This window comes from Triturus cristatus, chromosome 1_1, assembly GCF_964204655.1.
Source record: "Triturus cristatus chromosome 1_1, aTriCri1.1, whole genome shotgun sequence".
Classification (NCBI taxonomy): Eukaryota; Metazoa; Chordata; class Amphibia; order Caudata; family Salamandridae; genus Triturus; species Triturus cristatus.
The window spans coordinates 684,654,864-684,668,279 of record NC_140579.1 but is presented as its reverse complement, the minus strand read 5'-3'; the positions used below and the strand labels follow the sequence as shown (position 1 = coordinate 684,668,279).

Below are 13,416 nucleotides of genomic sequence, written 5' to 3'. Positions count from 1 at the left end.
CCCAACTCGGACCAAACAGCGTTCTTCTCCCTACTATCAGGAAAGTTGCCAACCGTCCTCACGGGGTCGATGCAACTGGGGTGCGACTTTAATTGCACCTCTGACGTTACCCTTGACCGCTCTCACCCCCCACTCCCTAATGCACCTGCACACAAACTTGCAGAATCACGCCGTGATTGGCAACAGAAATGGGGCTTAATTGACACCTGGAGGGCGCAACACCCCATGACCCGAGATTACTCCTCCTCGGCCCTCTACGAATTACATGTAAGACTGGATGCCATTCTGTGCTCACCTGATGTCCATGAGGGGGTTGGCTGCAGCGATTACCTCACCAGGACACTCTCTGACCACAACCCTGTTCTGGTGCAGTTACAATGGTCACGCGCACGCCCAAAAATCCCCACCTGGCGCATGCACCCAGAGGCCTTAGATGACCAAGCTTTTTGCACTGCAATAGGATCAGCCTTCAAGACAACGGGGGTACGGCAACATCCTCCCTCGTGGAGTGGGACACCTGTAAAGCAGTCCTTAGGGGGAGGTGCATATCTGACCTGGTTGGGGTTCGGAAGATTCTCCTCCAAGATATAAAGAGGGGTGACTAGCGTCTGCGCACCCTGGAAAAGGACAGACCTGAAAACCCGGGTAAGCAACAGGAGTTACTAGAGGCTAGAGAGGCAGTAGCCACACAGGTGGAGCTCCTGCGATCCTTTGATTACAAAACTACAAAACACGGGCACACTCGGAGATGGATAAATCGGGGGCCCCTCAAACTTGGTTGGCAAACCCAGCCAGACGTGTGTCAGTAATACTGGAGATTAGAGACCAGAATGGGGTAGCTAGATATGTCCAATAGGGGAATCAATGACCTATTTTGGGAATATTATACTGAGCTCTATCGAAGTCAGCTGTCCCCAACAGATGAGGAACTGCAGGAGTTCACGCGAGGGGTTGTTCTACCTGCAATGGATGAGAATACAGCAATCTCGCTAGGAAGAGAGATCGAAGTAAGGGAGGTGCGTGGAGCTATCAAGAGTATGGCCCGCAATAAAACCCCAGGCACCGATGGTCTCCCAATAGAATTTTACCTCACATACATTGACCTCTTAGCTCCCAAACTTGTACAATTATACAATGACACAAAGACTTGGCAAACTACCTGTCTCCACTAGAGAAGCGATCATCATTCCTTTGCTAAAGCCGGGCAAGCATAGATGGGATAAAACTGTGTACCGCCCCTCATCCATGCTCAATCTAGATTATAAAATACTAAGTAAAATTTTGGCCTCCTGTTTGCTCCCTCACATGACCACCCTTATACATTCAATTCAATTGTAACTTTATTCGGTTATTAAAACAAAACAACCATAAAAGTACAAATAATACCACATGTTTAAGAAAATAAATGAATCCAGTAAAACACAGTAATCACAATAATGTCATCACAAATCAGGATATTATAGATTTCCGAAGTTTAAAAACATTTTTAAAAAACGCAGAGATAGATACAACAGTTAAAATGTTATCTAATCGTAAAACAGCTAAAAAGGCAGGACGACAACGATTTGCTCCCATGATCTTTAATATCGGCACAATCCATCTTCGCCTCGGTATTAAGTAAAGTTTACAGAAGAAGAGGATGTGAATGTCTGACTGCTCAGACAAATCATCACATGGGCATTTGTTTAAATGTTTCGACCAGTTATTCATTTTAGGGAAACTAAGTGACCTGAATAATAAGTTTAATCTAAAACGAGTTAATAAATACCTCTCGTAATCACTCATTTGTAACTTAACATATGGCTGCATTTTGCTTGTAGTCGTTATTAGCTGGTATGCGACCACCGTTTTTTTTTTTTTTAACATTTCAGTGGCGGTTCTGCGTTCTCCCAAGTGTTTCATGCACTTTTCCTTCAAGGCTTTTCTAGGGATATTGTGCAGACAAGAAGGATCATCGTAATAGTCTGCCAGACCTATAGCCGTAAGGAATTTCTTCACATAGTTTAACCATTCAACCTTGCCGCTATTATCTAGCCTCATCACATCAATCAGGGTTGTACGGTTAAATTTGTATTCCTCGGTGGTCCAGACCCTATGCCATAACCGAACCGGAGCGACCTTTATGGTGTCTTCAAGATATGGTTCCCCCAGTTCCGCGTGGCAAACATATGTGGAAACACTTTCTGGTACAGCTAAAAGATACTTCATGAAGGAGTTTTCTACCACCTGCAACTTCACATTTGCGTATCCCCCCAGTCCTGCGCCATATGTAGCGATAGAAACACAGGTTACTCTATAAACCGTTAGCAACTCCCCAATTGGTTTCCTGCCCATCTTATTACTAAAAATGTTTAGGGCCATTATTGATTTACAAAAGAGTAACCTTCTTGTCTTGATTGCATTATTCCATAAGCCAGTGTGATCAAATACAACGCCAAGGTACGGAAAGGTTGGAGTAAAATCAACTGGGCTAGAAGCAATAAAAACTGCCTTTCTCCTTCTGTTAGCCCCTAGGCCACATATAATACAGAAGGTCTTCAAGCAATTTATCCTCAAGTCAAGACCAACCATAAAGTCAGAAAAGGAAGTGACTATACTTTGTATGGCCAACGGTGTCCTACCCATGAGGACCGAGTCATCTGCATACAATAACGCTGGGACTGATCTTTTTCCCACCATCGGCATGTCCTTGCATTCCTTTAATAGTGTTCTCTCGACGTCATTAATATAAAGCGTAAAGAGAAAAGGGGCCAGGACACAACCCTGCCTTACTCCGCTTGCAATACTGAATGGTTCTGTGCATTCTCCATTTTTACCATACCTAACTCTGGCAGTTGGCCCTGAATAAAGTTCTTTGAGAAAATGTATGATCGACTTTTCTACCCCTAAATTCTCGAGGTTCTGCCAAAGTTTGCTATGGGTGACGCAATCAAACGCTGACGTCAAGTCAACAAAAGTTAAAAACATGCTGCCACCCTTAGCTTTGGTATGTTTTTCGATAAGGACATGCAAATTCAGGCACTGCTCAGTGGTGCTCAGGCCTTTCCTGAACCCGTATTGTAAATCACTGATTATTTTATGTTTATCGGCCCACGTTTGAAGTCTGTTCAAGATTACACGACCGAAAATCTGAATGGTGGAGTCTAAAAGCGATATTGGGCGATAACAGTGACAGCTTGCCCTTTTACATAACGACCAGTCTGGGTTCATCCCCACTAGAAACACAGCGCTCAATATCAGAAGGCTCATGCGCATCCTGGAAGCGGATACTTACCAAGTGAATGCTGCAACGCTATTTGCAGTGGACATAGAAAAAGCCTTTAACAGTCTGGAGTGGGCTTTCCTGTTCCATGTGATGCGGAAAATAGGGCTCGGGCCTGCCTTCATGAGTTGGACGGCTCTTTTATACACTAACTCCACTGCCAGAATTAAAACTCGGGGGCTAATCTCAGACGCTTGCAGGGTGGGGGCGGGGCATGCGACAGGGTTGTCCCCTCTCCCCGCTGTTATTTGCTCTGGCGATGGAGCCCTTAGCAGCACTTGCCAGATCGGAGCCGGCATATAGAGGGCTCGACGTAAATGGACAGGTTCATCATATTGCATTATATGCGGACGACTTTTTGCTTCTCCTCGCTGACTTGGGAACGGAACTCTTGGGGGCAAAAAACCTACTCCACGCTCTCAGCAGTGTAGCAGGATTGAAGGTGAATTGGTGGAAATCTTGTCTGTTCCCGGCGCGTGGGGATAGGGTAGGTCCACAACACACAAAGGGTGTGAACTAGGAAAACAGATGTCTACCCTACCTGGGCACACATTTACCACAAACAAGAGGACATTCTTGAGGGTAATCTTGGGAAGGCCATCAGAGGGGCAAAAGCAAACTTCGAATTCTGGGGTTCTTTGCCGCCGTCAGTAGCGGGCTGTGTGGCCCTACTCAAAATGATAACTCTCCAGAGGCTCCTATATTACTTTGGGACCTTACCGATCTGGATCCCAGAAACATACCTCAAGCAGCTTTGTTCAATGGTCACAGCCTTCCTTTGGTTCAAGGGCCGACATAGGGTGGCGCTCAGTACACTCATGCGACCAAGAGCAGAGGGCGGCCTGGCGGTCCCAGACTTTGAGACCTATTACTTGGCAGCACAATTTCAATGGCTCACGCAGTGGGTGGCGAGGGCCACTAGGGGAGATGAAGAGCGCAGGAAGAACTTGGGGCCCCTGTTGTTGCTGTCCTGCATTATTCTGCGGCTCTCGGTCAACACCGCGTCCCTCACCCTGGAATTTACCACAGCAAGTAAATGCTGGAACAGATATTTGCAAAGAGCCTTTATTAAATGCCCCTACGTGCCGGAAATACCATTGATAATGTGCAGGGCTCTGCCACACGGTGGCAATTGGCAGAGAGTGGGCACTTGGGCGGAACAGGGCCTGACTACCATTGGGGACCTATACGAGGAGGGAGCCATGATCCCGTTTAATGATCTGCAAACTCACTTTGACTTGCCCGGAGGTAATTTCCTACAGAACGTGACCCATCAGGAAGCACTGGGGTAGGGGACTTACAGAACCCACAACTTCCATGGGCTGCCAATACGTAGTGCTGGCGCAGCAGGCACTTTTAAAGCGGTGATGTGCCTCTATAGACTAATGATGCTGGAATCCTTACTCCCCCTGTCGGACCTGAAGCTCAAATGGGAAGCTGATAGGGGGGGGGGGGGGGTAAAGGGGAGGTGGGGGGGGGGGGGTAAAGGGGAGGTGGAGAGGGGAACAACCCGGACAAGGCGTGGGGAGAGCTAGTGGAGAGAGCCTGGAGGAGCACGAGGAATGCAAGGTTTCAGTTAGTGCACTTCAATATTCTACATAGAGCACACCTTACCCCAGCAAAACTACATGCATATTTCCCGGCCCAGTCAGCGGCCTGCCCGAGATGTAACACAGAAAGTGCAGATTTTAAACACGTTATGGGCTTGCCCGTTCCTAGACAGTTGTTGGGAGGAGGTAACAATAATATTGGCAGACCTCACTGATAAGAGAGTTGGACCCAACCATGGCTCACTGTATTTTACACAGGTTCCCCCACACGCCAAAGAACAAAATCAATAGCAAATTTATAGATCTGGGTCTGCTCCTGGCCAAAAGGATCATCATCCTTTGGAAGGCGAAACAGGGTCCTAGCATAGCAAAGTGGAAAGCAGAATTCCTAAAGTGGGCCGAGTGCGAGGGAGTGATTAGGTTACAAATAGCGAAGCGAACAGAGACTGAAAAGGCCCTGGAACGAGCGAGACCTTGGGAAGCGCTTGTTGTGGCACTCAAATCTCCCGAAGCAGATGCGGATGACACATCTGTAGGTGACCCTGTGGCAGCTATGGTCTAACGCACAAGCAGCTCTAAGACCACCTCGATCTGTGGCCTCATGTTCGGTAGTGGTGCTCGGCAAGCAAGCCGGATAACACTCGGCTGCAGCAGCCTCCTATTCAAATAAGTAGCCCCACTGAGATACCAGTTCTACTGGCCTCTTGTAGCCTTCACTTAAATGACACGCCTGGAGGGTGGTGGGGGGTTAGTTGGGGTTGGGAATTTTCCAATGGTTGAAAATACTTATCGTGATGACTGTATGCAGTGTCTGAAAAGTTGCATGGACATCATATGGTGCCTCAACTGTGCCTTAACCTGATTTACACTGCGACTTTACTACCTATCTGGGGTATGTAACCAGAACCCCCTTTTTGGATGTTTGGAAAATCAATAAAAATATGTTTTACAGAAAAAATGAAAGGAGACAGGAAGCCAACAGGAAATTTCATGCAGTAACCAAGAGAAAACAAGGAAACGAGTGACATGAACGCCAACAAATGGTAAGTAATGGCGGGTGTAAGCCCCTTTTAAAGTATATTTTTTTCCCCCAAGAGATTTTGCAAGCAATTTGCAGACGAAACTTAAAGCATGGGAAGAAGCAAAAAGACATCCTTCATCAAACCGATAAACCCAGGACTGAGCCAAAAAGTGAAGCCTCAGAGGCATCTACAGCGAGTATAAAAATGAAAATGAAGGGAGACAAAATATCTGTCTCGCCTTTAATTTCTCTGTCTGTTGTCAGTGCAAACATTTCCCACCTCTAGGTACGGGGTAGTGGTGAACAGCAGTGTGGCTACACATATATTTGCAATCTCCGGCTATTCCCTGTACACATCTGCCAGAGCGCATATGAAGGCTGAAGCAGTGATAAGAGACCCGGATGTCCCAAGGTATTTAACTAAGTGGCCCACCAGCATGTGAAGCATTACCCACACTAGACAGGTTTCAGGTGCTGTTCGCTAATCCCTCCTCACCTGCAGGTGCCTACAGGCTTCGGCAGCACTACCCCAGCCGTATACACAGCCTGGAATATGCCCTCCATGTGGACTCGTCTCGTGATCTCTCGGATTAGCACTGGTGCCACACGCTTGGATCGTAGTTTCTTGTGAACACAGAGGAAATTAATCTCCACCATCTTCTTTTCCCTGAAAAGACAGGAAAAGTAATATAGCTTCAAGACAATGTAAATTAAACATAAAACAACAGCATAAGAGGTCACACAGAGCTTTGCAAATGACAACTTCAAGAGGACAGACTAGGTTGCCCCTCCCTTCCACCTCGGTAGGTGAATCTAATCAACAAAAATTGGAACTTAAGACTAGCGCCCCATCCGTAAACAAAGTCTTTAAGGAAAAGACAGCCCTATGCGGTTTACTTTTTATAAAGCGCACGCACCCAAATGAGACATCTTGGAGCTACTTTATACCAGTTGCATGGCAGAATATCGTGGGCAAAATACAGTACAATATCATAGTCCAGCTGACCAGTATCATAAGATCATGAAGCTATACTATTCTTAATTTCACATCCACGTACTGGCAGACGCCAGTAGGTAGTTATAGTTGGGACCTAGTTTCCATAGAAAGAGCGTTTTTTTCATTTGCCAATAACTAAAGCGTTGGTTGACAAATCCTCGCAAAAATGTTAAAGCTAGTATGGCTCTCACTTCAACTGCTGTATTGAAAAAGGTGGAGGAGTCCCCAAAACAAGTTTTTTCCATGTTAATTTCCATTGGAACTTTAGACAGAGCTACAGCCCAAAATGCTGAATGGAATAACAGCAAATGTGGCAGAAAGGTAGCTTTTGGTCAAGAGAAGTGAGTTTTTCTGGGGCTATTTGTTAATTTTAGCAGGGGGTGCGTGGACCGCCCTGGGGACCACCATCTCCCCGGGGCTTTCTGTAGTTTAAAAAAAGAAGAGTGGCTGCGCAGCCCCCCTCCTAAGCAGTTCTCGGCACTGGGGACCACCACCTCCTTAGAGCCCCCCGTTCTGAAGAAAGGAGAGCAGCCACATGGCCAACCCCTCCCTCCAGGAGCCATAGATTTACGCAGGGCTGACTCCTGCTATGTCCCAGGGTGCCCACCACCGGGACATATCAGTTTGTTGTGGCTTGGCAAGAGCTGTAACCGCTCCTGCCAAGCCACGGCAAACACTCTGCTTCCAGCAAACGAGAGCGGAGAAATGCTCTTGCTTGCTAGAAGCGAAGCATTCATCCGTTTCCTGAACACTGTCAAGCGAGCAGCCAATAGCTCAAAATTAGCTCAAAATAGCTTTAAAATGATGAATACACAGAGCTCCTGAAAATAAATATTACTATCCCCTACTTATTTTGCTCCCTTTCGGGTCCACCCCTATCCTCAATCATTATCAATCCACTCCCACTTGGACGGTACCCCATTACATTCAACCTCTGCACCCTCAAAGCCAAATAAAGCCATGTGTGACTCACCGACCAGTTCCCAGGCTAATCTAGGCTAATGTAGCACAACTTCAATAGCAATGATGCATCCTTCGGTTCAATTACGAATTTGCTATTTCCTCTCACATTTTGTATGGCAGTAACATCTCACAAAGCAATGGCACATCCTGCATTGCCATGACAATCTCTTGCCAAACAACACATCTCTCATGGCTAAAGCACATCTTCAAGGGCAATGGCGCCTTTCCTCCTCAATGGTGCGTCTCAGCAATTGGTGATGTTCGCTTTTAGTGGCGTGTCTACAAAGCAGCTACACAGCCTTCTCCTTTGGCAATAGTGCATCTTTCATGGCAGTGGCACGTCTCTTTGGCAACTGTGCATTTCATACAGCTATTAGTCAATCTCCCACTTAGTGCCACATATTTCAGGTCAATGGCACCATTTTAGCACGTTAGCACATCTCTGGAGGTAAAACCACATTTCCTACGGTTATGGCGCCTCTTTTATGGTTGTGGGGCATCTTCCAAGAAAGGAATATGCTACTTACCAGTGTGCATCTGTTCTTGGCATGTAGAGCTGCAGATCTACACACTTTTGCATAGATCGCCATCTGGTGTTGGGCCAGGATGTTTGCAGTTTGTTTTTCCTCTTGGGAGTCTTTGGGAGTCATGAGGTCGGTGACTCCTCCCTTGGTCCGTATTGCGCATGGGCTTAGGCTCCATCCTCAGATTGTTTTTCGCCAACAGGGAAAGATGGAGCGTAGTAATAATAGTGAAGAAACCCATGTGTGTTGTATCTAAATAAGATAGACTGGAACAGATACAGGTAGCCGGGGAGGCGGGTGGGCATGTGTAGATCTGCAGCTCTACATGCCAAGAACAGATGCATACTGGTAAGTAGCATATTCCGTTCGAGGCATATGAGCTGCAGATTACACACTTTTGCATAGACTATATAGCAGTTCCCAACCCTAGTGGCGACCACCGGTATCTGTTGCAGTGGTTTGAAAAAGTATTTTTAGTACAGCCTGGCCCACACTAGCTTGTTGCTTGGTTTGCACATCTACACAGTAATGTTTAGTGAAAGTGTGCGGTGTTGACCATGTAGCTGCTTTGCAGATATCATCTAATAGGATGTTCCCTAGAAAAGCCATAGAAGCCCCTATCTTTCGTGTAGAGTGGACTTTAGGGGGAACAGATAGCGTGCGTTTTGCCTTGTGGTAGCAAATCTGTATGCATTTTACAATCCACCTAGCTATCCCTGATTTAGAGATGGGATTGACTTTATGTGGTGGAGAGAAAGAGACAAACAGTTGTTTTGTCTTTCTGAAAGGTTGTGTTCTCTGGATATAGTAAAGTAAGGCCCTTTTAACATCCAGTGTGTGTAGAGCCCTTTCTGCAACAGTTTGAGGTTGCGAGAAAAAAAACCGGTAATTCTAACGATTGGTTTAGATGAAAGGGGGAAATGACTTTGGGTAGGAATTTTGGGTTAGTACGGAGGACAACCTTGTTCGGGTGCATTTGGAGAAAAGGTTCTTGTATAGTGCTTGTATCTCGCTGACCCTTCTAAGGGAAGTGATGGCTACAAGGAAAGCTGTTTTCCATGTGAGAAATTGCAGTTCACATTTATGCAAAGGTGCGAAAGGCGTTCCCATTAGCCTTGTGAGAACTATATTTAAGTTCCACACAGGTGAGGGTGGTACTCTGGGGGGAATTATTCGTTTGAGGCCTTCCATGAAGGCTTTAATGGCAGGCACTCTGAAAAGTGATAGGTGCTGTCTGTTTTGTAGGTAGGCGGCAATTGCTGCGAGGTGTAGCCGGATGGATGTATATGCTAGGTGACACCTTTGTAGATGGAGTAAGTAGCATATGATGTGCTGTATAGATACGTCTAAGGGGTTGATTGTGTTGTTATGGCAATAAACAACAAATCTTTTCCACTTTGCCGTGTAGCAGGCTCTAGTAGTAGGGCGCCTAGCTTCTCTGATGATGTTCATAAAGTCAGGGGGAAGGTTAAGGTATCCGAATTCTAGGATCTCAGGAGCCAGATCACAAGGTTGAGCTGAGCTGGGTCCGGGTGTCTGATCTCTCCATGGTTCTGGGTTAGGAGGCATGGTGAGAGGTGTAACTTTTGGTGTGGCACTACCGAGAGTTCCAGCAGCGTGGTGTACCGCGGTTGTCTGGCCCATGTTGGAGCTACTAGAATCACTGTGAGGGAGTGCTGTTGTAGCTTTCGCACCACTAATGGAATTAGTGGGAGAGGTGGAAAGGCGTACGCAAATTTGCCTGACCAGTTCATCCATATCGCATTGCCTTTGGACAATGGGTGTGGGTATCTGGTGGCGAAGCTTGGGCATTTTTTGTTTTCGTGGGTGGCGAAGAGGTCTATGTGTGGATGCCCCCACATCTGAAAGAACGGGTGAAGAACCTGCGGGTGAAGTTCCCACTCGTGGATCTGCTGCGTTTTTCTGCTGAGCAGATCTGCCATGGTGTTTTGGACTCCTGGGACATGTTGGGCTAGGAGAAAGATTTTGTGTGGAATTGCCCATCTCCATATGCTCTGTGCTAGTTGAGAGAGCTGTGGAGAGTGTGTGCCGCCTTGTTTTTGAATGTAGCACATGGCCGTCATGTTGTCTGTGCGGATAAGGACTGCCTTGCCTAAAATGTGAGTGTGAAAGGATTTTAGGGCTAGAAAGATTGCCAGTAACTCCAGATGGTTGATGTGGAGTAACTTTTGTTGCGGCGTTCATGTGCCCTGCACTGTGAGGTGTAATAGATGAGCTCCCCAGCCGGAGAGCAATACGTCTGTTAGCATTATTTGTGGAACCGGGTCCTGGAACGGTCGACCTCTGGAAAGATTTGTGGTGTTCCACCACTGCAGAGAGCGATGGGTGCGACCGTCTACCAACACCAGATCTGTCAGTTGCCCCTGGGCCTGGTTCCATTGGCGCGCTAAGCACTCTTGGAGTGGACGCATCTGGAGTCTTGCATGAGGCACTATGAAAATGCAAGAGGCCATCATCCCTATCAGTTGCATAAACACTCTTGCTGGGAGAGAGTGTTGAGGTATGAATCTTTGACGCAAAGCCTGAATGCTTGCAATCCTGGCAGGATTGGAGTAGGCTATGGCTTTTGAGGTGTCTATGGTGGCACCGAGGTATTGCTTGTGTGGGATGGTATTAGCTGGGACTTTTGGTGGTTCACCGTGAAACCTAGCTGGTGAAGTTGGATTGTAGTGGCGGTGTGATGTACACATTGATTGTAGGACGCGGCTTTTATTAGCCAGTCCAAATATGGGAAGACGTGAATGTGCTGTCTTCTGAGGTGTGCCGCCACTACCGCTAGGCACTTGGTGAATACCCTTGGTGCTGTTGTGACCCCGAATGGGAGCACCTTGAACTGGTAGTGTTGCCCATCCACTACAAATCTGAGGTACTTTCTCTGTGGGCATGGTGTACCGGAATGTGAAAGTATGCGTCTTTCAAGTCCAGTGTGGTGAGGAAGTCGTTCTGGGAGAGAAGCGGAAGTACCTGCTGAAGTGTTACCATGTGAAAATGGTCCGAATGCATGTATGTGTTTAGAGGCCGGAGATCTAAGATAGGTCGTAGAGTCTCGTCTCTTTTTGGTATCAGAAAATATAGGGAGTAGACCCCTACATTTTGCTGATTGGCAGGGACTTGTTCTATCGCCTCTTTTTGTAGGAGGGAGATTACCTCCTGTTTTAGTAACGTGGAATGTTCCTGTGACATTGGGCGTTGCCTGGGTGGAATGTTGGGGGGGGGGGTAGATGTCAATTCTAGGCAGTACCCTGAATGAATAATTTGGGTCACCCATCTGTCTGTTATGGACTCCCAGACGTGAAGGAAATTTTGTAGTCTGCCCCCGACCGGAGTGGGATGGTCTGGAGGGAGCAGGGGGAAGTCATTGGCTAGGCGGTGTGGCAGAGCGGGCGGTATTTGTTTTGCCTCTGCCTTTATTGTTATTGCCTCTATAGCCGCCTCTTTGATAAACCCTTGTGAAGGTGGATTGAGCAGGGGATTTGTAGGAAGTGGACACGCTATCCGAGGAGTAGCCTCTGCCCGTGCCCCGAAAGGAAGAGCGGCGAAAGGAGCGCCTATGAGGGTGTGACTGTAGGGCTCCCATAGATTTCGCCGTATCTGTGTCTTTCTTCATCTTCTCGAGGGCCTCATCTACCTTTGGAACGAATAGATGTTCTTGATCAAATGGATGATTTAATATGGAGGCTTGTACCTCAGGTTTAAAGCCTGAAACTCTCAGCCAAGCATGGCGACGGAGGAGGACGCAAGTGTTAATTAGGGGTGGGCGGAATTTGCGAAAGTGACTTTCGCAAATTATTGCGAAAATGTTAAAACTCTCCGTAAACACGCGGAAATATCGCTAAGATGCGGAAGTTTTTTTCCCGCCCGTTCGCAGTATTTTCTGCGTGGTCGCGGCTCGCCAACTTACCCATGAGGTTGCTCGCGGGCGCGGCCATCTTGTTTTTACTCTTCTCGCGGTGCATGATCGCGAGAAGAAAGACGTGATCGCGCGACCAATGACATTACTGCGGGCGCGAACTGTCGTGAGACAGCGCAAATGGCTACCAACAATCCACCATCTCGTGGAGAACGCGACCGGATCGGGAAAACTTGTCGGCGAACGCGGTGATTCAGGTAAGGCAATCGCGCGCGCGAGATTGTATTATTTTACAGCGCGAGCAAGAAACAAATTATTGCTAAGCTGCGGAATGCGGAAATTGACATTTTCGGAACACGAAAATGTCAAATTATAGCAATTTCCGCGAGCGGAACGGAAATTTAGCCCAGGCCTAGTGTTAATGGCCCTGGAAGCTTTGTCTGCTGCGTCTAAGGCACAGCGTATAGAGGTGTTAATTATGGTCTTACCCTCTTGAATTAATTCATTGGCCCTATTTCTGTATTTTTCTGGGAGATGGTGCATGATGGTTTCTAGTTCATCATAATGCGCTCTGTCGTATCTGGCCAATAGCACTTGAGTGTTGGCGATACGCCATATATAGGCTGCCTGTGACGCAATGCGCTTTCCTGACGCGTCCAGTAGCTTTGACTCTTTGTCAGGTGGTGGTGCTTCGCCTGACGCCTGGGAATTTGACTTCTTCCGTGCAGTGGATACCACTAGGGAATCCAGTGGCGCTGGCCCTTTGATGTAGGCAGGATCTGTGGGGGCAGCTTTATACTTTTTCTCTATGCGTGGGTTTAGGACCCTAGCCCTGACTGGGTCTTTAAAAACCTCTGGCGCATGTTTTATTACCCCTTTGAGCATAGGTAGTATAGAAGTAGACCTATGTGCGGGTCAGTGTGTAGCTCTACCCCGTGATAATGTGCCGCCCTCTGAAGAAGGTGGTGAAAACCTAACGAGTCTTCTGGTGGAGATAGCCTGGATGGATAAAGGTCATCTTGTGGGACATCTGGAATGTCTGGATTATTATAATCGTCCCATGGGTCTGGGGATCCTGTAGGGGTGGGGTCTTGTGGCACATCTGCTGGATCGTAGTAAGGGTCCCCCTGATCATCATAGTCTGGAGACGGGGTCGGAGAGTGATGAGGCAGGGGTGGAGAAGGCGGAGGTGGAGAGGGTGGAGGAGGTGGGGAAGGCACTGTGAAAG

General features: G+C 47.5%; 1 protein-coding gene across 5 annotated transcripts in view; it reads right to left on the bottom strand.

The window, feature by feature from the left end:
* NMT1 (N-myristoyltransferase 1) overlaps positions 1 to 13,416 on the bottom strand; it is a 413,873-nt gene that overhangs the window by 116,424 nt on the left and 284,033 nt on the right. For all 5 annotated transcript variants that reach the window (XM_085647087.1, XM_085647088.1, XM_085647086.1 and 2 more), the window contains one exon: positions 6,330 to 6,500. In XM_085647087.1, coding sequence (XP_085503213.1) covers positions 6,330 to 6,500 — 171 coding nt within the window. The remainder of the gene's footprint in view (positions 1 to 6,329; positions 6,501 to 13,416) is intronic.